The sequence below is a fragment of the Triturus cristatus genome, chromosome 12 (genome assembly GCF_964204655.1).
Source record: "Triturus cristatus chromosome 12, aTriCri1.1, whole genome shotgun sequence".
In the NCBI taxonomy this organism is placed as follows: Eukaryota; Metazoa; Chordata; class Amphibia; order Caudata; family Salamandridae; genus Triturus; species Triturus cristatus.
This window is the reverse complement of record NC_140595.1, coordinates 290,043,373-290,064,722: the sequence shown is the minus strand read 5'-3', so window position 1 is coordinate 290,064,722 and position 21,350 is coordinate 290,043,373. Positions and strand designations below refer to the sequence as shown.

The following is a 21,350-nucleotide window of genomic DNA, read 5'->3' as shown; positions in this document are numbered from 1 at the left end:
TGTCGTAGAGACTACAATAGACATCACTGTAGGAGCCTTAAGTAATATCACGGCAGAACTACAGGCGGATCGAGTTGCTTTAGACTTTATTCTTGCCAATCGTGGTGGAGTATGTAAATTGATCGGGTCAAGTTGCTGTATTTTCATTCCTAATGACGCTCCGACAGTATACCTAGCTATCTCCAAGTTGCACATAATCTCCGAGTCTATTCACCAGGACGAAGGAGATTGGTCTTTAACGGAGTGGTTTTGGGGACTACTGTCCAAATGGGGTTGGAAAGCATTGACATTTCTTGGAATAATCTTGACCATTATAGTTTCTTGCTGCCTTTGTATGCACTGTGGTCCCGCAATCTGTGATCTTTGTGCTACTATGTGCATCCCAAAACCCAAGCCACAAGTAACGGAAAACATAAGAATGATGTTACAGCAACAGCTCGATGACCTCATGGCTATTGACGTGGACTCAGATTAACGTGAGTCTATATTGCCTGAGTTCTGGCAAAAGGAGGATCTGAGGAACTTCGATTTTCGATCACGATCGAATCGACCCGCCATTTTGTGACCCGCTGCCATTTTGCGTTGCCATTACTCAAGCAGCACGGCGAACGAAGTCTATTCTGCTTTTTCTGTAGCCTGGTGTCAAAATACGTCCTCGTCCTTTATTTGCGAAGCTGGTGTTAGAACTAGCCGAGTACACTAATCCCTGTCTGGCCTTCCTAATCCCTGTTTCAACTATCTGTTGGCTCACACTATTCTTTCCTGATCATATCTTATTGACTGGCCCTCACTGTCTCCTGCTAGCATTCTCTCGTGTCACGACTGTCCTCCAATACACACAAACGTATCTCACCACCTGCAAGTTAGTTATAATCTGTTAATGAATTAGTTTGAGGGTGGGGTGACAAACACAGTTAGAGGAGAAGTCTCTTCGAGTCATCTGATATTTCTGTTTTCGAACCTTTCCTATTGGTTCCGCTTTGTTTTCCAACTCTCCCTATTGGCTCTTTTCTTATATACTTTGGGAGCGTATCTCGTTAATAATTGTGTATTGTATAGTATTTAATCTGATGAGCCACAGAGTGAAGTGGCAGTCTCCTGAGAACCTACTTTGTGTACTTCTAGGATAACTGTACTAGCTGCAGCTAAATAAATCCAATCTTCTAACGCCGACAGAGTGTCCCGTGTCTCTGTGTAGCGAAGCAGGTGAACTCCGGAGACAGAGGGCGTACCCTGCGCCGCCAGGTCCAAAAGGTTCTGGTTCTTCAATACCAGTTTGCATTTTTTTTCAATACAGCTTCTTGTTTGTGCCCTTTATAGTGCCAATTGTTCATTTCTCACTTGACTTGGGTCACCTAACAATAGGGTAAACAGAGCAAAATTATCCGCTTGATTAAAATGAAAGGTGAGGAAGACACAAGTAGTGCCAATTATCCTCCTACCACGATGCTCCCGGCAAGTTCTAAATTCAATGAAGCATATGTGGCAAAGCAAGTGGACTCTTATGTAGAATCCATTGGCCTACTAGATGACTCCCAAGTGGGCATTCTCCAGGTGAGGGAGGTAATTAGTTATGGTGGTCCACCAAGGATGACCTACATACGAGTGCAGATGTCAGCAGGCATAGTGTACCGATACTGTTAGATATGACAGGCTATATCAAACACTGTCAATCACAGAATCTTACTAAACAAACTACTTGCAGCGGGCATACAGGGAATCACTTATGACTTCTGCGCTTCCTTCATATATGATTGGTAACAAAGAGTGAAACTAGGTACATGGTGGTCAGAAATTGTATCTTTTCTGCATGAAGTCCCACAGGCATCAGATCTTCCCTACAAATATTTTACCTTTTTTGTCCAAGCTTTGTCAATTGTGGGTTGTTCTTTTGTTATGTAATTGTTTACAATTGCTGATGAAACTCAAGTTCTTTTCCACCTTGACTCCAGAGATAATGATTACTATGTTTGAGAGACTGAACATAACAAGGACAAATCTGGATGGACAGTCAGTTGCTAAAACTGAACACAGATCAGGCTGAAGTATTAGGAACAGGTAGTACTACTTCGTTATGGAACTATTTCTTAGGGCCTTTTACCCTATGTAACTGTCCAGCTGCAGTAAATACTGTAAAGAGTTAGGGACTCAGATATACTGTTATTTGCAGATGACATCACAGGTTCTCTACATAGTATCTTTGGGCATTTTCTAACTGAAGCAAATTTGTCACATTTCTAAGATTCTACCTTTAATAAGAAGTAAAACAATTGCCTCAACATTTACTGGATCCAGGTTCGATTATTGTAATTCGATGAACTTGGGTATGAAACCCTCTCTAGTATACTGGGTTCAAATTCTTCTAAATCAAGTGCCCGATTGGTGCTGGCTCCCTGAGAAGACGTAATTCAAGTGCTCTGTTACGTTTATTACATTGATGGCTATTCAATAGTGCCTCTCTTTTAAAGTTTTGTGCCTAATTCATGAAGCTATATATGGCAACCTGCCCACCTTCCTAAACAATAAAACTGTAAGGTATAACTCTGTTATGGCACTTTGTTCCTCAGACAAACTGTTCTTAAATAACCCTGGGTTTTAAAGAGCTTGTATAGGAGAAGCAGCCTTCTCTGTGGTGTCCCCTTCAAATTTGGAATTTGTTCCATCACAGCACATCTATCCTTTCATCATGGGACCTCGTTGAGGAAACAGTGTGCTTTACAAGATTCCTATAACATAAAGTAACATAACAGAACATAACATAATTCAGCCCCTCCTAGCACCTGCCTAACAAACAAGCCAGTGCTGGGGAATCTGGACACTGTGTAGCAAAGGGGCTAACTTAAAAAAAATACAAATTTTAAGGCGATCTTTTTTAGGTTGCACCCTAATATTTAGTATTACTTTCCGACCTGAACTTTGTCATGAACAAATTCTCATAATTTTAGTGATAACTGAGACACCTTTATGAAGACTCCATTGTGGTGTTATTTTTGGAAGAGGTAAAAATTCTAAAGCTAGTCTACCAATGCTCCACTATGTGATGCCAGAACCTTGGAACACTAGAATGGATAACGTAAACGGAAGGGGGTCTGGGAGCACACTGCCTCACATCCCAGCACAGTTCACCCCATTGTATTGTAGTAAATGTGGTACACAATTAAAGCGTACTTCAATATTAACTGTTGTTTTTCACCAACGTTGGTGCAGATAGTGCAGTACATCTATAGACACTTGTGTGTCTGGATTGTATTCTTCATCAGTACAGAACAAAAATATATTTCATTTGAGGTTGCTGGAAATGCTGCCAAAGTCTTCACAGATCTCAGTACCACTCACAGGTACATCTCTAAAGCTTGTCAGCTCGTTGGCTCAAGGGAGCCTTTTAAACAGTATGAGGGTTGGGAGCACACTGCCTCACATCACAGCACAATTTTCCCCTTTGCATTGTGGGAAATGAAGTACACAATTAGTATTTACTTCAATACAAAGCTGAGAAGTAGGAAAACAAGAATGATGTGAGGATAAGCACTGTGTGCGCCACTGTGCAGTAATAACCCTACAATTAAAGACGTAACAAGACATCAGAAACACCCCATGAGCCTGGAAGGCTGTGAAGAAGGCAGTCTATGATTAGCTCTCTTTCCAGTACGACCATAGGAGTCCCACCTTCTCAGCCTCAATCTACAACTTCCCATTCTCCAAATCTCCACCCTAGCCAACTTCCTAAACATGTGTCTGTTCTTAAAGGTACAAAATCTCTTCTTTGTGTGCTTCCATTGTTTACCCATTCAACCCTTTCAGTCCGCACCTACTTCTCACCTCTCCCAACCACAAGCAGCAACCAGGGTATGTGGTCAAGGCCAAAAGCAGTTATTGTTGACCCTAAACATGCTAGTCCTTTTTAAACACTCCATTCTCTCTCGGCCATACGTAAATCCATTGTTCCACTGCCGTTTCTGCCACCATGACTGACGACACCTGCATTGCCTTGTTATTCTCTGCATATGCTGATACAATAACCTTAGCAACACAAGAAGATGATGGATGGAATGCTGAACATTCTGAAACATTCACCCCAGTCACAGATCTAGGTTAAATCCATCACTTTTTTGTCCACCATGCAACCCCAGTTTGGACCCAGCCATATGCAAATCAGTCTTGACCCTGCTCTCTCTGGGAACAGTCCAGCCCGAACTGCCAGGCCAGGTCCTCCCCAGAAACAAGCATCCTGGAACCGGTTTCAGGGTATCATCCCTCATCAGCCAGGATAGCTTGACTCCAGTGGCACAGTGAGCAAGGGACCCACGTCTGGGCATACCCTTCCCACATAGGGTGACACATGCAAAAAGAATATTAGATGGACAGAATGCTGAGCAATGTCTAAAATTCGCCCCCAGTACAGAGATCTGGGCCTGAATCCAAAGTGGAATGGTGTGGTGAGCAAAATAAAAACGATGGATTTAGGCCCAGATCTCTGTACAGTGTTCCATCCATCAATTGTTCTTGATACAATAAACTTGGCACAACTGTCCTCTGCTCTTCTGGAGTCAAACTGGACACATTTCAAGCTAGGCTATGTCATAACCGCACTGTTCTCACAACTTAACTAGCTAACAATTACCTGACTATGTGATTTGTTTCACTCTAGAGCTAACCTCATCCATTAACAAGTCACTCACCATACTCTAAAATGATAATTATTGCTACAAATTATGCTGACTTTCTATTAGCAAACTTGCATGTAAGACTGTACCATTTACTAAAGATTGAACAGTTTAGTTATCCACCCCAAAGTACATACATCACTGAGCTCTCCCAAAGCTTTCTCTAGAAAACTACAAAATGTAATAGCAAATAAATAAACTAGCAAGAGACTCTACAATGGTATACAATAGCGGTAGCGCAAAGCACAGCACCTGCAGCTTTAGAACTGCTGAGTGGTACAAATTGGGAAACTCACAGCAATCCTTTCCTCTGCCTCTTTCTGTGCTTTCTCAAGAGCAGCTTGAATCTTAGCCTCTTTCTTTGCTTCTTGCGCAAGCTCAAACTTGCTTCTGAGGTCCCGGGGCGGCTTCACGGCATATTTTGTGCAGGCCTTCTTTTTGGAGTCATCAGGGGTCTGCGTGCAAAGGATACAGTGTGGTTACAAACCTCTAATATCATGCTACAGTCTCTTTACCTTCTCTCTTCCCCACTTGCCACATTTCTAAAACTTCAGCATTCACAAATCCTTTACTCACCTTACAAACATGGCTACCATAATCGCACCCAGTGCTCTCTTCACCCAGCATTCCATGCCTATTCTCATTTGCATGCCACCTTAATGTTCCTTCCCAACTTCCAGAACTCTTTGCACCCTCAACCACACTGTAATCAAAGAATTATTCTGCTAAATGCATGTTACTTGAATCATTGCATTTGCCCTTTCTGCTTCAGCCGTAAGGGCCCAATTTACAGGTTGGTGGCAACAGAAAATCCTCCAATTTCTAGAGCAAACTCTAAATACGGAGTAGACAACTGCTGAATTTCCTCTACAGCACTATCTGCATGACGGAGGAAATTCAGTTGATGGATTCTGTTCCCTTTTTTAAATTTCCTCCAGAAACTGGTGAATATTCAGTTACCACAAACTCTAAATGAGGCCCCTTTTCCAGTCCAGAGGTTGCTATCCGTGTTGGCACTGGAAACAACTGTCTCAACAGTGGTCCTGATCCCAAAGGAAGCTGGTTGCATCATGATTTTTACATCCTGCTGTGGACAGACTCTCCCTTTCCAATGGAATGGGAAGGATGCTCAAAGCCTTGCACCCCAAACAGAGTTTCAGTAAGGGTCACAAACCTCCTGGAGTGTGATTATTAATGAGGCGGGAATGGGCTTGTGATCCCCAATGAACAGTTGTGAATGAAGGGATAAGGGCCAGCACAGGACAGCGGACCACCACCCCAGCACTTGACAGCACGACTGGCCTGCATTGTAAACCCTCTCTTTTAAGTAGACAGAGGTCCCAGTGCCACAAGTGGCTTCCTATGATTCAGACATAGGGTCCCCAGAGCGATGAGTGTCCTCACAATGTCCCCAGCCGACACAAGCAGAGTTCAAACTATCACATTTAGACACTTTGCAAATGCTTAGCGCACGCCCTCAGCAGGCGCTGACCATTTTAGCATTTGCAATCTTAAAAATGGCCACAAAACATTTGTGCATTCCTTGATGAATTGCTATGGATCAGGACATGCCTTTGCTTCCACTCTTCCCCTGCAATTCACCAAGGGTTATAGTGTCTGCTTTGCAATTCTTTACTGAAATTGTGAATTCCAAAGCACTTTTGTGCATCTGATTCATGAAGGTGCATTTGCCAAGTCAATTGTACTGGCGTTGTGAATGAGATCATGTAGTGTGCTCTCTGTGTGCCCCAATGAATGTCCTCTCCATGAGGTTAGAGTGGACCCTATCAGTCCTAGCGAGGGCTTCACTCTCAAAGAACGCCATCCGCGCCAACGTTAGCACCAGTCATGAGATATAAAGTCGCTTCTGATGGGGACTCCCCTTACCTCCTTTGGCTTCTCCAGCATTGGACATTCTTCTCTGGTCTCGTCCATCAGGCACATGTCCTTGGTGGCATACCCGGACACGCAGTAAGCATCATAGCCGGCACCGATGAGCAAGGAGCAGAGCAGAACGCTAAAATCAAAGCAGTTGCCGACCTGCAGCTTCAGTATAGTGTTTGGTGAGTAGAGGTGATGAGGCTGCAGAAAAGGATAACAATACAACACAACCAATGTGAGGGTACAACCAGCTACATCACAGCAGCCCCACATGGTTTCACACAGATCAGGAGGATATGGTCTCCCCTTACCGGCTCAATGGGTGGATGAAGGAACTGAGCGGAGAGATACTCAGACACGAAGTTGGCACACTGGTCCCATGCATATAGTTCTGGGTACGGCAGCAGCGTTGGTCGCAACGTGGTACTCACAAACTTCTGAAGGAGGAAGAAGGAGACAAGAGCAGAAGCTGTGTTTATGTTGTATCCCATGTAGCCATGCACCCCATACATCCTGACAAAAGCTAACAATACAAGGCTGAACTCTATGTTCAACACCCAGCAATGACAACAATCACAAACAAAATGTAACCGACATAAAAGTGCAGCCTTCATAATCCAACTGAGCAACGGGGCAAGACCCCACAACCCTGAAATAACAACGTGGCCAATACAAACCCTACATAACAATGGGTCCTAGAGACTTATTTACTTATACTTTATGTGTCTTCACACAACAACGCGACCTGCACAACTTGCTATACACAATGTGCCTTACACAGTCCAAAAACAGAAGAAAAATTTGGATTCTGCAAAGTGACTGAATGTTGCAATCTCTACAGCCCAAGGTAATTCACACGCACAGACAGAAATGTGTTGTTTCTGTGTCTCACTGAAGTACTCCCAGCATTGCCCAGTGCAATGCAAATAACACCCTCTTGAAAACAATATGTTTTACATCCTCCAATAGAGCAATTCGACTTATACACTTTAATGGAATAATGTTGTTTCCATACCCTGAAGAAGCAATGTGACTTACAGACCATGACTCCACAATTAGGGAGACACACTAGAAAACAATGGCACTTACATCCACAAAACCACAATGAAGTTTACATAATCCAACACAATACTGGGGGCTAGATACCTACACGATAGCTTGCACATCTCAACACCCAACAAAAAAAATTGTTGTTAAACACCTTGATCGAGCATATGTTTTTTATACACCGACACAACTAAGGGGCTGATTAAATTCTTGGCGGACAGAGTTATTTCCATTGCCATGGTGGAGTACTTTGCTCCCACCAAGGCAAGGGTACTTTGCTTGCCATAGTTAGATATGTCTGCTGCCATTGTGGACATCTCTTGCTTTTCCAGGAACCACCATCAAGGCCGTTCCTGGAAATGCATTTTAAGTTTGACAGATGGGTCCGGCAACATGATGGAGTCATATATCAAACTTACATCTTTTTACTTATTTTCAAAAAGAAAATCCCAAAGCAGGATTTTCTTTTCGAAAATAAAAAGAACAATGACATTCTCCCATGGCGTAGGGGTCATTTAAATGTTTTGTGCCCCTTACCGCCACATTTTTTATGGCGGTGATGGGCAGCAAAAACTGGTCCGGTGTTCAACCACTCTAAATCGGGTGGGCGAACACATGGCCAAACCGCCAGTGGCTCTAGAAGGTGTGTGTAGGGAGTGGAGATGGAGTAGTCTTTGCCATCTACACGGAAGGTTTGCCTGACACTAAATGAGATAGTGGAATTTCAGGTTAGTGGAAAGGGTACTCTGTAACGGTTGCAATGGAGTCCCCTTTCTGCCAACATTTAAATTAGCACCTAAGTGGATTACACACCACGACAGGAGTATGAGATTTACACAGCACCGAGACTGTCCTGATCGCCGCCATGGACGACATCTGCACACTACCCTACAGAGGAGAATTGGCGGCCCTGATCCTCCTCGACCTCTCTGCAGCTTTCGACACCCTAGCCACCACACACTCAAGAGACTCCACCGGATTGAGATCAAGAGACACACACTCAGATGGATTGCATTATTCCTCACAGCATGTACGCAGAGAATCAGTCTACCTCCCTTCACCTTGGAACCTACGAGCACCATCTGCGGCATCCCTCAAGGTTCATCCCACAGTCCCACCTTCTTCAACACCTACATGATGCCTCTAGCCGACATTGTCAGAACTCACAGTATCAATATCATATCCTACATGGATGACATCCAGCTCATCCTGTTGCTCTTAGCAGACCCCACCATCACTAACTCCAACTTCCACAACTGCACGAAGAATGTTGCAGCCTGGATGAAGGACAACGGTCTGAAGCTCAACATGGACAAGAGCGAAGTGCTAATCTTTGGCAACCACACCTCCCTCTTTAACCACACCTGGTGGCCCTCTGAATTTCGACCCACCCCAACACCAAAAGACTACACCAGCAACCTCAGCATCATCCTAAACAGCAAATTCACCATGAAACAACAGATCAACACAGTCTCCTCTCCCTGCTTCCACACTCTCTGCATGCTCCGAACAATCTTCAAATGGCTCCCCATAAGCACGAGAAAAACAGTCATGCAAGCCCTAATCACCAGTCGGCTGGACTAAAGCAATGAACTTAACGTAGGAACCACCACCGAACTCATGAGAACGATCCAGACGATACAGAACTCAGCGGCCTGACTGATCCTCAACCTGCCCAAGTGGACTCACATCACCAAACACCTGCGGAACCTCCACTGGCTCCCCATCCAGAAAAGATGCCAAGTCAGGTTACTAACACACGCCTACAAAGCCGTCCATGACCAAGGCCCAGCATACAAGAATCACCACCTGAACTTCCACCAGCCTTCCCAAAACCTTAACTTTTCCTCCCTCTTACAGACACTGTGCAACCGACATACCCACAGGGGAGGCCGCTCTTTCTCCCTCCTCGCCACCAAGTCCTGGAACACCCTCCCTCTCCACCTCCGAACATCACCCTCACTGACGGACTTCAGAAATAGTCTCAAGACCTGGCTTTTTGACTAAGCCCAATAACCCAGCACCCGGATACCCTCACATGTGATAAGTCACGCTCTACATGTACTAATTGATAAATTGATCACAACACTGCAAAATGACTGATACACCTTCATTGAACAATGTATTAATGTAACTTAAACACTGTTTCACAACAACTTGGCTTGCCGGTCTGATGATACCAGATAGCAACAATACCCTGGCAGAGGAGTCAGGTACATACCCCAACAAAACAATATACCTAGAAAATCCTAAGGGATCAAAGTGATTTGCCCTATGTGACACAACAGTATGACCTACACACTCTCACACCCCACCCCATGACAGAGCAATGTAGTTTAAACACCCTGGGGCTGAAACTGTGGCAGTAACAATGTAGCTCACACAATACTTGACATATATGTGGCTTGGACACTCATTTGGAAAATGAGGTTTACTCACCCCAATGGAGAGAGACATATACAGGCACAGTATTGTGGCCTAAACATACTGTTAGAACAATATGTCTTACTGCTCCTGATGGAATAATTTGACTAGTACACTCTGTGCTTGATTAGATCTCACTTAGCAATACGGCTCAAACCCAGACATGACTTAGACCCCCATTACAACAATGTGGAGCAAAACTCACACACTCTGATACCATTATGTGTCTTAAATTCAATAACACAACAATGCCTCTTACAGACCGGGCACAATACTGTTGCCTCAGGTCTAGAAAATGACGAGTACAAAGAGAAATTCAATTCAATACTCAGAGGAAGGAAAAGCAAGTAAACATCATCATGATATTTGAATAAATCCCATCAGCCACAAAAATGGCGACCATCATCATTTGGGATTCTTGGAGCTGTGCAAACCCTTCAGCTTGTCAGGGTTGCATCATACATTAGCAACAGTACCTTCTAAATTGTGTTCGAGATACAGTGCTAGTCAAGTATTGGTATTGTGCCCTGAATCCTTGATGTCGCTATCTGTTATCTATGTGGTGGTGATGGGAGCAGTGCAAGTGTATCGTGAGTGTGAATGTTAAAATCATCTAACGGGACAGAAAAGACGCTTTAATAATTACTGTCCCGGTGATGAGGTTAAAAACCAGTGTAGGAGCAGTTTTAAAGAATAACTGCTTAAGTCCAAAACAAAGGGTCTACATGTTTCAGCCTCATGATTAGGTGGCAATCAGGCTTTCATCAGGACCGTAAAGAACTTTTGCTACTGCTGTATGAATCTTAATTGTGATGCAAAGATTACAAAAAGAAGAATAAACCTAACTAATAATGCAACACAATTTAGAAGGTACTGTTGCTAATGTATGATGCAACCCTGACAAGCTGAAGGGTTTTGCACAGCTCCAAGAATCCCAAATGATGATGGTCGCCATTTTTGTGGCTGATGGGATTTATTCAAATATCATGATGATGTTTACTTGCTTTTCCTTCCTCTGAGTATTGAATTGAATTTCTCTTTGTACTCGTCATTTTCTAGACCCTAGGTTGCGATATTGTTATTTCATAGCTGGTATTAAGGGATTAGTAACCTGGTGGTCTTTAAATATTTTCCCTTAGACCCCCCTTTTTTTGGTAAAATTCTTAAAATTTAGTTATTCACTGTTCAGAGCAGCTACGGCTGCGGGTCCTTTATCACTTCTTAATCTCCCCAATGTGGGATAGATTTTTCATAGCTCACAGTAAAACATTTTTCTTTTGATCATGGCTGATTATGCAGGTTTGTCTTTTGATGATGACATATTACAGTCTATTTTGGCTGATAATCCAAGTATATTAGACACCATACAAGAAACAGTGCCCAAGACTCAAGATGACTGGCAAGTGTTACTGAATCTGAAGAGAACACATTCACGCACGTTTATTCATGGTGCAATAATGACCGAATATCTTCGGGGCAATTGTGCCCCCACAGGTCATATAGTAACAAATGCACCGAGGCTTTTTCTCCCAGATAAGACCTTTATGAAAGATTGGTCACTAATCGCCTGGCGCTGCACACGCGATTGGCTGATTCTAATTATCAGTACAGCTAAGAAAATGGCGGATGCCATTTTAGTAGAGATCCAAGTTCTGGAAGGACAAATTAAAACCACCATCACTAATGCTCTTTACAAGAAACACATGGATGAAACCAACAAATCCAATAAAGAATACAAAGACTCTATTCTTCTTACTAAAATAGATAAATTTAAAAAAGAGCTGGCCCGTTTCTCAATGGAAAAAGTGTATCCTTACACCAAAGAAGGGTATGTAGCACCGGAATTTAACAGAAAGGGCAGACGCGTAGGTTCCAATTACTCTTCCTCTGGATCAGAAATATATTAGAGCGATTCAGAGTCTTCTTTACCGGACGCACAACAAAACCGAGGTATGGGAACCTATTCTAGGTCCAATCGAAGACGAGGTAGACAAGGTACCTACCAACAACAAGGCCCGTGGTGGCCTCCAGCCCCATGGGGTTATCCATTTCCCCAGTATCAACATCCTATGACACAATTTCCACCTCACCCACAATTTTTTGATAATCAGCCTTTTTTAGGGCAGGGTCGAGGAAGAAACAGAGGCAGGAGAAGAGGCCAACAGCAAGTACATTGGGAACAGGATCCTCCACCTCCGAACACCAGAAGTAGGAGAGGACAACAACAGCCAAGTACCAGCACAACCACGACAATTTAGTGGTCAATCTCAGTACACGCTCTCTTAGTACAGATGAACTACTGGTCCTTAACCGAGGACTGGGTTTTGTGCCTACCAATACTGGAGATCCTTTTACCATTAGGTCTGAATTGGCAATGTTCTTTAGAAAGATTCAACTACATTTTTTCTTTAAAAATAAAGAGATAAATAGTGAATCATCTACAGAGCTAAGACTAGTCAATACAGGCCTCAAAGAACCCTCTAACTTTAATCCACTGCATCATCTGGTACCAGATCAAGTACTCACTTTTGAGAAAGCCGTCACACAAGACATGACGAATCTGTGTGCAACACAAACAAAATCCTATCACAATTTACCTTCACCCGAGAAAATAGCTTTAAAAATCTTGGCTAATGATGCAAGCATAACAATAAAGCCTGCAGATAAGGGTGGAGCAATTGTTATTCAGGACACCAAGACGTATCGAGAGGAATGTCTCCGCCAATTGGCAAACACGTGCCTATCGTCCACTTCAATTTGGTCCCACTCCTGGATTGTCTAATGAGATTCAAAATCTGGTAGAAGAAGCGAAAACAGGGGGATGGATAACACCAAGTGAGGCTGACTTCCTGCTGACAAAACATCCGGTCATGCCTTATTTTTACACACTACCAAAAATCCACAAGGTACAGAGACCTCCGCCCGGCCGTCCCATCATCTCGGGAATTGGTTCTCTGTTGGAACCTCTGTCTACCTTTGTGGATTTCTTTTTGAAACCAATGGTCAAAACTATGCCATCCTACTTGCAAGACACTAAATACGTCCTTAGACTTCTAAGCGACATACCGTTTGACGCTGATCTTGATTATCTAGTTTCATTCGATATAGAATCTTTATACACTGCCATTCCACAAGGAGAAACTCTGGATGTCATACGTGATCTGCTAGACCAAACTTTGCCTTCTACTGACACCATAACACCAGTACCTTTCATTTTAGAATGTGCTAGGTTGGCAATGACCGAAAACTTTTTTAGATTTGAAGATAATATTTATCTTCAAGTCTCGGGAACTTCAATGGGCAGCATTTTCGCTCCTTCTCTGGCGAATTTGTATGTTCATGTCTTTGAACAGACCTATGTGCTTACCCACAACAATCCATTCCGGGACCGGATAATGTTGTGGAAATGATACATAGATGACATCCTGGTCATTTTTAGAGGAACTGTACCAGACATTCTATCATTTCATGACTGGCTGAACCAACAAAATAGTTTTCTCAAGTTTACTGTGGAATATAGTAAAGAGAAGCTGCCATTTTTGGATATATGTATATATCCTTCACAAGGCAAGTTGGGAAGTGAACTATACAAAAAGCCTATGGCTAGAAACTCACTTCTCACATTCGAAAGTCACCACCCTAAGGCATTACGAGAAAACTTGCCAGTCGGGCAGTTTTTAAGAGTTTGCAGAAACTGTTCCGAGATGGTTCAGTTTCAGAAACATGCTAAGATACTTTCTGAACAACTGAGAAAGCGTCATTATCCATCGCATATAGTTAAGAAGGCTTGGAAGAGAGCATCCAATAACAACAGGGATGCCCTCCTAGAGCCTCCAGTTACCAAACCTCCTCTGACTAGATTGACTTTTGTTCATACCTTTAATACCCTTACGAACAAAGTACAAAAAAGCATTCGAAAACATTGGCGAATTCTGAATATAGGACCAGAAACCCTACAAGTTCCCTTGTTCTCGTACAAAAGAGGATCAAATTTACGGGACTGTCTGGTTCATACCAGACCAAAGATCTGTTCAACGGTCAAAACCCAGACACTGTGGGATCTACCGGCAGTACAGTGCCACTACCCTTGTGGGTCCTGCACAGCATGTCCGCAAACTCAACATACCAAACAGGTAGACATAGGGACGACAAGACCATGGATCTTAAAAAAACACACTAACTGTAATTCAGAAAGAGTGATCTACATGATCACATGTCCATGTTCCTTGAGATACGTTGGCATGACGACGCGCAAAATTAAGTTGCGCATCAATGAGCACAAAAGTACAATTCGATGCAAGAAGCAAGCCACTAGACTCACTAATCATTTTCTAACACATCAACATAAGGCAGAAGATCTGAGATGGGTTGTGTTAGAACAACCACACATTCCCACTCACATAAGCGACATTACGTGCTTCTTATTCAGGAAGGAACAAAAATGGATCTTTTCTCTCAAGAGTGACATAGGAGGTCTAAATGATGATATACCGTGGACGGCATTATAGGAGGGGCTCACATACATCTTCACAAGAGCCTATATCCCCTCTGTAAACATGATATCATACCTCGTTCACCATGACATATTTCTAAGTTTGCTTTCATTGATTCCATATGCTTGGTGTTTTGTCGGCAATCCTAGGTCTCATTTGGTGTTTTTCACTATGTACTGTATTCTTTATTGTGAAGACCCCTTGTACGGGTGATGCGTATATCGTACCCCTTGTACGGGTGATGCGTATATCTTACGTCCAATTATATCTTGGATTGTCACCAGAGGTCTGTTACTGACTGACTTGCGAGTTGCTTGAAATTTACTCATCATAAAACTTTATGTTCTTGTGAACCAATGAATGATATAAGAAAAGCTGTAGATTTTCACTACAACTCCCAGAACACCATGGAGGCGCATAGTTGTGACGTCTACTCAACTACGTGAATCTCCTGGTTAGACATACATTTAAACTCGAGGAGTTGGCGCGCCGGGACCTTCCCATCCTGCTCGGCTCCGTATGAGGCACCGACGGACAGGTTAGAAATTCGATGATCTGTCAAAACATCAGGTTATTTTAGATTAAGCAGCACAACAAGCAACTGTTCTTTGTGGTTATATCACAAACTATTGTTTTGTATATGAGGATAAGAGTCTTTTTCAAACTTTATGACGATTGACGTTTGAAACTCACAAATATATCGCGCCTCTCCGGATGACTTGAAACCGGATAGGCTTGTCACTCAGCGTCCCCGTGCTAGGCACGGATATCTGTTTCTTTCGGCAACAAGCATATGAACAATTCGAAGAGGCCTTAAGTTTGCCGGTATTATCCTCTAGTTGCTTTACTATTTTGAAACAGGTTTTAAACACGAGTTACAATCTACTATATCGTGTTTCAATTATCCAAACATTATCGTGAGAACCTGTTAAGTACTAGAGAATGTTGTATGTCAGTGTTGGCAGGACTAGATAATGTCTCTATGTCACAACACAGGAATTCTTGGAATAATAATTCGGATCTCAGTATTCCTCCTTTCTTTGAAAAGATTTTAAAAAAATCAAGATGTCATCAAATCAAATAAATATCTCATATTTCAGTATTTTAATAAAAACCATGCATTCTCACTTGCCATGATTGTGAAATATGTTTATGTTTTTAATAGAGATTAGGGGGTTGCATAATATCAAGATTTGTGACACACTTTATCTTTACACAGAGCGGGGCTTCATTTCTCTGAGCAGGACGCCAGGTGAGGTGAGAAGTGCTCCCGTACATTGACGGGTAAGCGTTTACAGAATTCACAAGAGATGGCCATTTTGTTTTTGCCCTACACAGTCATAATAATCTATCTGGTTGTGAATGATTTAGCAAGTTACATCATTATGATCATTGTTGTTTATTCACTTTCAGGATTCGGGTGAATACTCAAGAAAAACATGAGTACCGTTTAAAATTCCCTGACTAAAGTAGGTTGCACTTTTTGAATTATTAGTTAGGTTTATTCTTCTTTTTGTAATCTTTGCATCACAATTAAGATTCATACAGCAGTAGCAAAAGTTCTTTAAGGTCCTGATGAAAGCCTGATTGCCACCTAATCATGAGGCTGAAACATGTAGACCCTTTGTTTTGGACTTAAGCAGTTATTCTTTAAAACTGCTCCTACACTGGTTTTTAACCTCATCACCTGGACAGTAATTATTAAAGCGTCTTTTCTGTCCCGTTAGATGATTTTAACATTCACACTCACGATACACTTGCACTGCTCCCATCACCTCCACATAGATAACAGATAGCGACATCAAGGATTCAGGGCACAATACCAATACTTGACTAGCACTGTAACTCGAACACAATTTAGAAGGTACTGTTGCTAATGTATGATGCAACCCTGACAAGCTGAAGGGTTTTGCACAGCTCCAAGAATCCCAAATGATGATGGTCGCCATTTTTGTGGCTGATGGGATTTATTCAAATATCATGATGATGTTTACTTGCTTTTCCTTCCTCTGAGTATTGAATTGAATTTCTCTTTGTACTCGTCATTTTCTAGACCCTAGGTTGCGATATTGTTATTTCATAGCTGGTATTAAGGGATTAGTAACCTGGTGGTCTTTAAATATATTCCCTTAGACCCCCTTTTTTTGATAAAATTCTTAAAATTTAGTTATTCACAATACTGTTGCCTCCATACCATGGCACAACACAATGTGACTTATAGACACACATAGACTTAACCATCCAAGCTCAACAGAGGAATCTAATTCTACCTCTTCAAGGTGTGTGGTGTCCCTTGCAGAACTTCCAGGACACCCAGTTAAAATGCGTTCTTGGCTTTGACCACGTATTTTGAGTTGCTGTGCGCCACATATCAACGGATGCCACATGCTAGCATTGTCAATGCCTCAGCTACTGTTAGTGCAGAGAATTCACCAAAGCATGTAGTTGAACAATCTAAGAACTACCACAATTGTACTTTGGAGTCTTGGAGAGTGGTGGCCATCTTGTTCTTAAATGGCCCGTCCATTCATTCTCAGGACAAATATAACTATACCTGTGTTAGTGGCTACAGCTAAATATCAAAGACTGGGAGGAGGAATTTAGCACTACGAAATGGAACGGTGTATCTGTCTGTGTAAAAAGTTCTCTTTGAACCCAGGTTCAAACTGCTACAATTTAAACTCCTGCACAGGACCTACTTCACTTACCCTAATAAACAGAATTTTTTTTTAAATAAAAAATAAAAAAAACAGTATTGGGCGCCCTTAGCCGTGTTTTAAAATGACAACTTAAGTTAACACAACTTCCATCCTCAGTCCTAAAACTACAATAACATTTTTAGGTAGTTTGTTTGAACTATCATGATGATGATGGATTTAGCGCAAAGAAACCCATCTCTGGGTAGAGAAAATGTTTTTTTCTGAGGATCAAATGATGAGTTTAGCTTTGAGGAACATTTACTATAATATATGGTGACTCAAGACTAGTAGGATAATTTCACCGAGAGTAATTACTGCCACAATGATTTAGTATAGCGGCAATAATTCCAAATTTTGAAATTCACTTTTGTTCATGAGTCAATTTTATGGCGACTGATGGGGATCACTAGGTTCTGCCTATTGATATCGATTGTATAACATTTTCTTACATTTTTCACACATTTTTTACAGAAAAGTATCACTTATTTTTTTGTTGAAGGTCTCAGCAGTGCAGAACGGCTGAGAGTGGCAGTCAGTTGTGCTACTGACGGCGGTGGCAACAGTGTTTTCCAACTCTAATTTCAAGTTTATGTGTCACCACAAAGCAAAGTGGTATGTGGCAAGTGTAAACCTGTGCAAATGTTTTATCTTTTTTTTTCCAGAATCGATATGTATAATTTAACAAGGATATGCACACCTTCCGCTGGTAAAAGGGGGAAGGTACTGAAGTGGACCGGGTCAGTTGGCACGCTGAACAAGCGAAAAGTGAGATCACCTGGTCCCACTTTTAGAACCTCCTCTTAAAGACAGAGCACTGCAAAGGTCTCTCAAGATTCCCTAAGAAAGGGCAACTACGCCCAGAAGCCACACGGGTGCAACTCTCATTTAATATTCAGGTGAATGGTGCCATGCGTCTCCTTATGAGGGTTCCAGTTAAGAGGAAACCAACAAAGGACAAAGCAACTATTTGGCAATCTTGGTGATTTTGTTTTATTTTAGATGTTAGTTGACGCCTTCAGGCATTTTGTTTGCGCTTTAAAAATTGTTTTCTGTTAAACGCGAGGGTTGATCAGCAAGGCACCAAAACTAGCCTGAACCAGCAATAAGATCTTCAGACTAAATAATTCAATGAGGAATCCAGGGGCAGAAAAATACAGCAAAGTGGGCAGTAAATGTGACAAAAAATGGGCAACAAGTGTGTTGTGAATGATCCATTTCAAGGAAATGCCTCCTTATATATAATCCAGGCAGGAAATAACATGACAGGAAAAAAGGTTAGTGTCATCTTGAATTGGAAAGTTCAGACACTAAACACTTAGAAGGCGATCATCTTGGATAGGAATACTTTTAGAAAAACAAAGCATCCTTTTTCAGGTGAATTATGTCTTCCAAACATAGGGAAAAAAAAGACTGTTTGACATTCTTCCTTTTTTCCACACTCTGACATTCTGCCAGCTTCCCTTGTGCAGTGAATAGTGCAGAAGAAGACCCCACACTTTGCACTGAGCATGAGTATCAGACGTGCTTTTGCCATCATGGATGTGGTCATTGTGGTGTCGTGGGCCCTGGGCCCACATGCTAACGAATAACTGACGCAGACACCGTGGCTATCATTATTCAACTGGCCACGAGCACGGGGATAGCTTCCACGGGTAGTGGTGAGCTATGGTGGTTGCTGGCCACTAGTAGTGTACGACTCTCCTCTCGTCAGCCTTGGATCACTGACGACTCCTGCTTGAGGCAGTGTGAGGGAGGACACTGTGCTGTGTTTTGGCCCCTTCCGGGCTCCATTGCTCTTGCTTCTGCGGAGATGTATGGTATCTCCATGCTGTCTCCAGCAGTGCTTCTTTTCTTCAGAAAGGTCTCTCTTCCTCCTGGGCGGGCACCTGTGCTGGCGCGCTCTGGGTGTATGCGGTGCACTCCTCGGACTGCGCACTCTTCTTTGCTAGGGCACCCTCTTCTGGCACCGTACGTGCCTGCTCTTCTTCCTTGCGGTGATGGTCGTTCACCGCCCGGGGCGTGTGGCGCACCCTTCTCACTTGCTGTGGCGTAGGGCAGCCACGATGGGTGCGCTCTCTGCACCGGTCTGTCTTGCACTTTTGGCGGGGAACACTACCGTGAGACGTTGCTGTCTGGTTGATCTTTCATCCTTGTTAGTGATAGCTGTCGTTCACGTTGCCACTGTGGGCCTTAGGTCCCCCTGTGTTGGCTGGACTTGGTGTGGTGAGCGCGTGTGCGGGCCTCGTGCAGACTCTTGGTACAACGAGCAGTCTCTGTCTTATCAACCTGACAGGCGGCCCACAGGGGCATGTGGTATCATCTTGATCAGTCTATTGGTGTGACATCTTGAGCAGCACTCGGTGCCTCCCCCTCTTTCTTATTCTGGTGGTTGGGCTGTGCAGAAGGTGTGGGGACCTGCTCTCTTTTCATTGTCCAGTTCTGTATGCAGTGTTGTGTTACTTCATAGCGGGCATGCCTTGCCCCAATACACTTGTAGCAGCAACTGGTTGCTTCAGTGGTCCAGGAGCGGGCTGTTTTTTTTTTCCTTGAGGGTGATGACCCTCAGGGGCCTTCCGGTGCTGACCCTCAGGGTCCTTCCTGTGCTTGCTTTCACCTGGGATTGAGTTTCATTGGTGGCCAATAGGTGGCGGTGCTGCGTTTGGGCATGCGGCAAGCTCCGGTGCTCTTTCCTGAAGTTACTGGCTCTGGCCGCTCCCCGTACAGAGAAAAGGAAAACACCTTCATTTCAGTGGGCTTCCAAGGTGCGCGGCAGCATTGCAGGCTTTTGGTGCTGCTTGGGGCAGAGCTGGCCGGGGTCTCACAAGTGTCTCTGTGCTGAAACCCCTTTCCTCTTTTCCAGCACCTTTCTGGGGCTTTGGTGCATGCACTGAGTCTGCGGGACGATCTGTGTTAGTCTTCATGCTGCTACCTATGGGACGCTGCGGTATTCCTGGGTGACCGCCAGGTGGTGCTGTGCGCTGCTCTGTCAACCGCTGTAGCCGCTTCTCCGATCACAAGCGTGATGTCGGAGTTAGCCGAGCTTCTTCATTTGTGGGCCGCATTTGGGTGCAGGAGGCAGAGACATGTGGGCCGCATTTGGGTGCAGGAGGCAGAGACATGTATCGGGCCATTTTGCTGTGCGGGGTCAGAGCCTTCTGCTTTGACGTGGCTGGGCAGCCGGCGCCAGGCAAGACGGACTACCCACGCCTGAGCAGGTGGGAGGGGCACGGACCCATTCCCTGTATGCCTGCCTTACTGTCGCTTCCTCCCCGGTGTGCACAGAGCAGTTGCTGCATGGGGTTGCAGTGTGTCCTCATGTGGCAATATCAGCCCTACCTCAGATGCCGCAGCTGCTCTGGTGTATCGGCATCTGCTGTCACTTCTCTTGCGGCAGGGCTCACTGATACCTGCACTCTGCGGGGGCATCGTAGGGTGGCCCGCTCTTCCCACCAGCGTGGGTGCTTCAGGAGGTGTCCTGTTGCGCCGAGGTGCGTCGCCCACCGGCCGATGCTGCAGCGGACCGCTGCTGCCCTTGGGGTTGATGCAAGCGTCGCAGTGGGGCCACAGACATATCACCCTCACACCATAGCTGTGCAAATGTTGCAGTGGGGCCGCACACATATCACCCTCACACCGGAGCTGGGCATCAGCTGTTTCTCCCCCTTTTACCCAAACGAAGTAGGATGGGAGACGGCCAGTCGTCACACCGTGACTATGTCGAGCTCCTTCCCCGGGCCATGGGAAAGTCTTCTCGGGCACGCTCCCTCCCCTCAAGGGCCGAGGAAGCGCCGAGACAGAGGCATGCAGGGTCAGACCCACCTCGTCACCAATGTGGTGTCGTGGGCCCTGGGCCCACATGCTAACGAATAACTGACGCAGACACCGTGGCTATCATTATTCAACTGGCCACGAGCACGTGCACTCGGGCCCTTTTATTAGCAGGCTCACGTCACTCGTGACGCCTGTGAGGGATGCATGTGGGGGTGCCAGTGTGCCCACTCCCATAGGGGAAAGGCTACTAACTCTGTGCCAGTTGAGACACTAGAACGTGTCTCGCAGGACACAACAGTCATCTACAAACACGCTGCTATCTGCGGTGTGTCTCCTGTGCATATGTAACACCTTGTTCTTCCTCATGTATA

General features: G+C 44.1%; 1 protein-coding gene across 2 annotated transcripts in view; it reads right to left on the bottom strand.

Moving 5' to 3' along the window:
- Positions 1-21,350, bottom strand: part of DRC7 (dynein regulatory complex subunit 7) — a 203,212-nt gene that overhangs the window by 132,924 nt on the left and 48,938 nt on the right. For both annotated transcript variants that reach the window (XM_085637931.1, XM_085637932.1), the window contains exons 4-6: positions 6,857-6,982; positions 6,552-6,746; positions 4,961-5,119 (exon numbers count right to left, since the gene is read on the bottom strand). In XM_085637931.1, the coding sequence (XP_085494057.1) occupies positions 4,961-5,119; positions 6,552-6,746; positions 6,857-6,982 (480 nt within the window). The remainder of the gene's footprint in view (positions 1-4,960; positions 5,120-6,551; positions 6,747-6,856; positions 6,983-21,350) is intronic.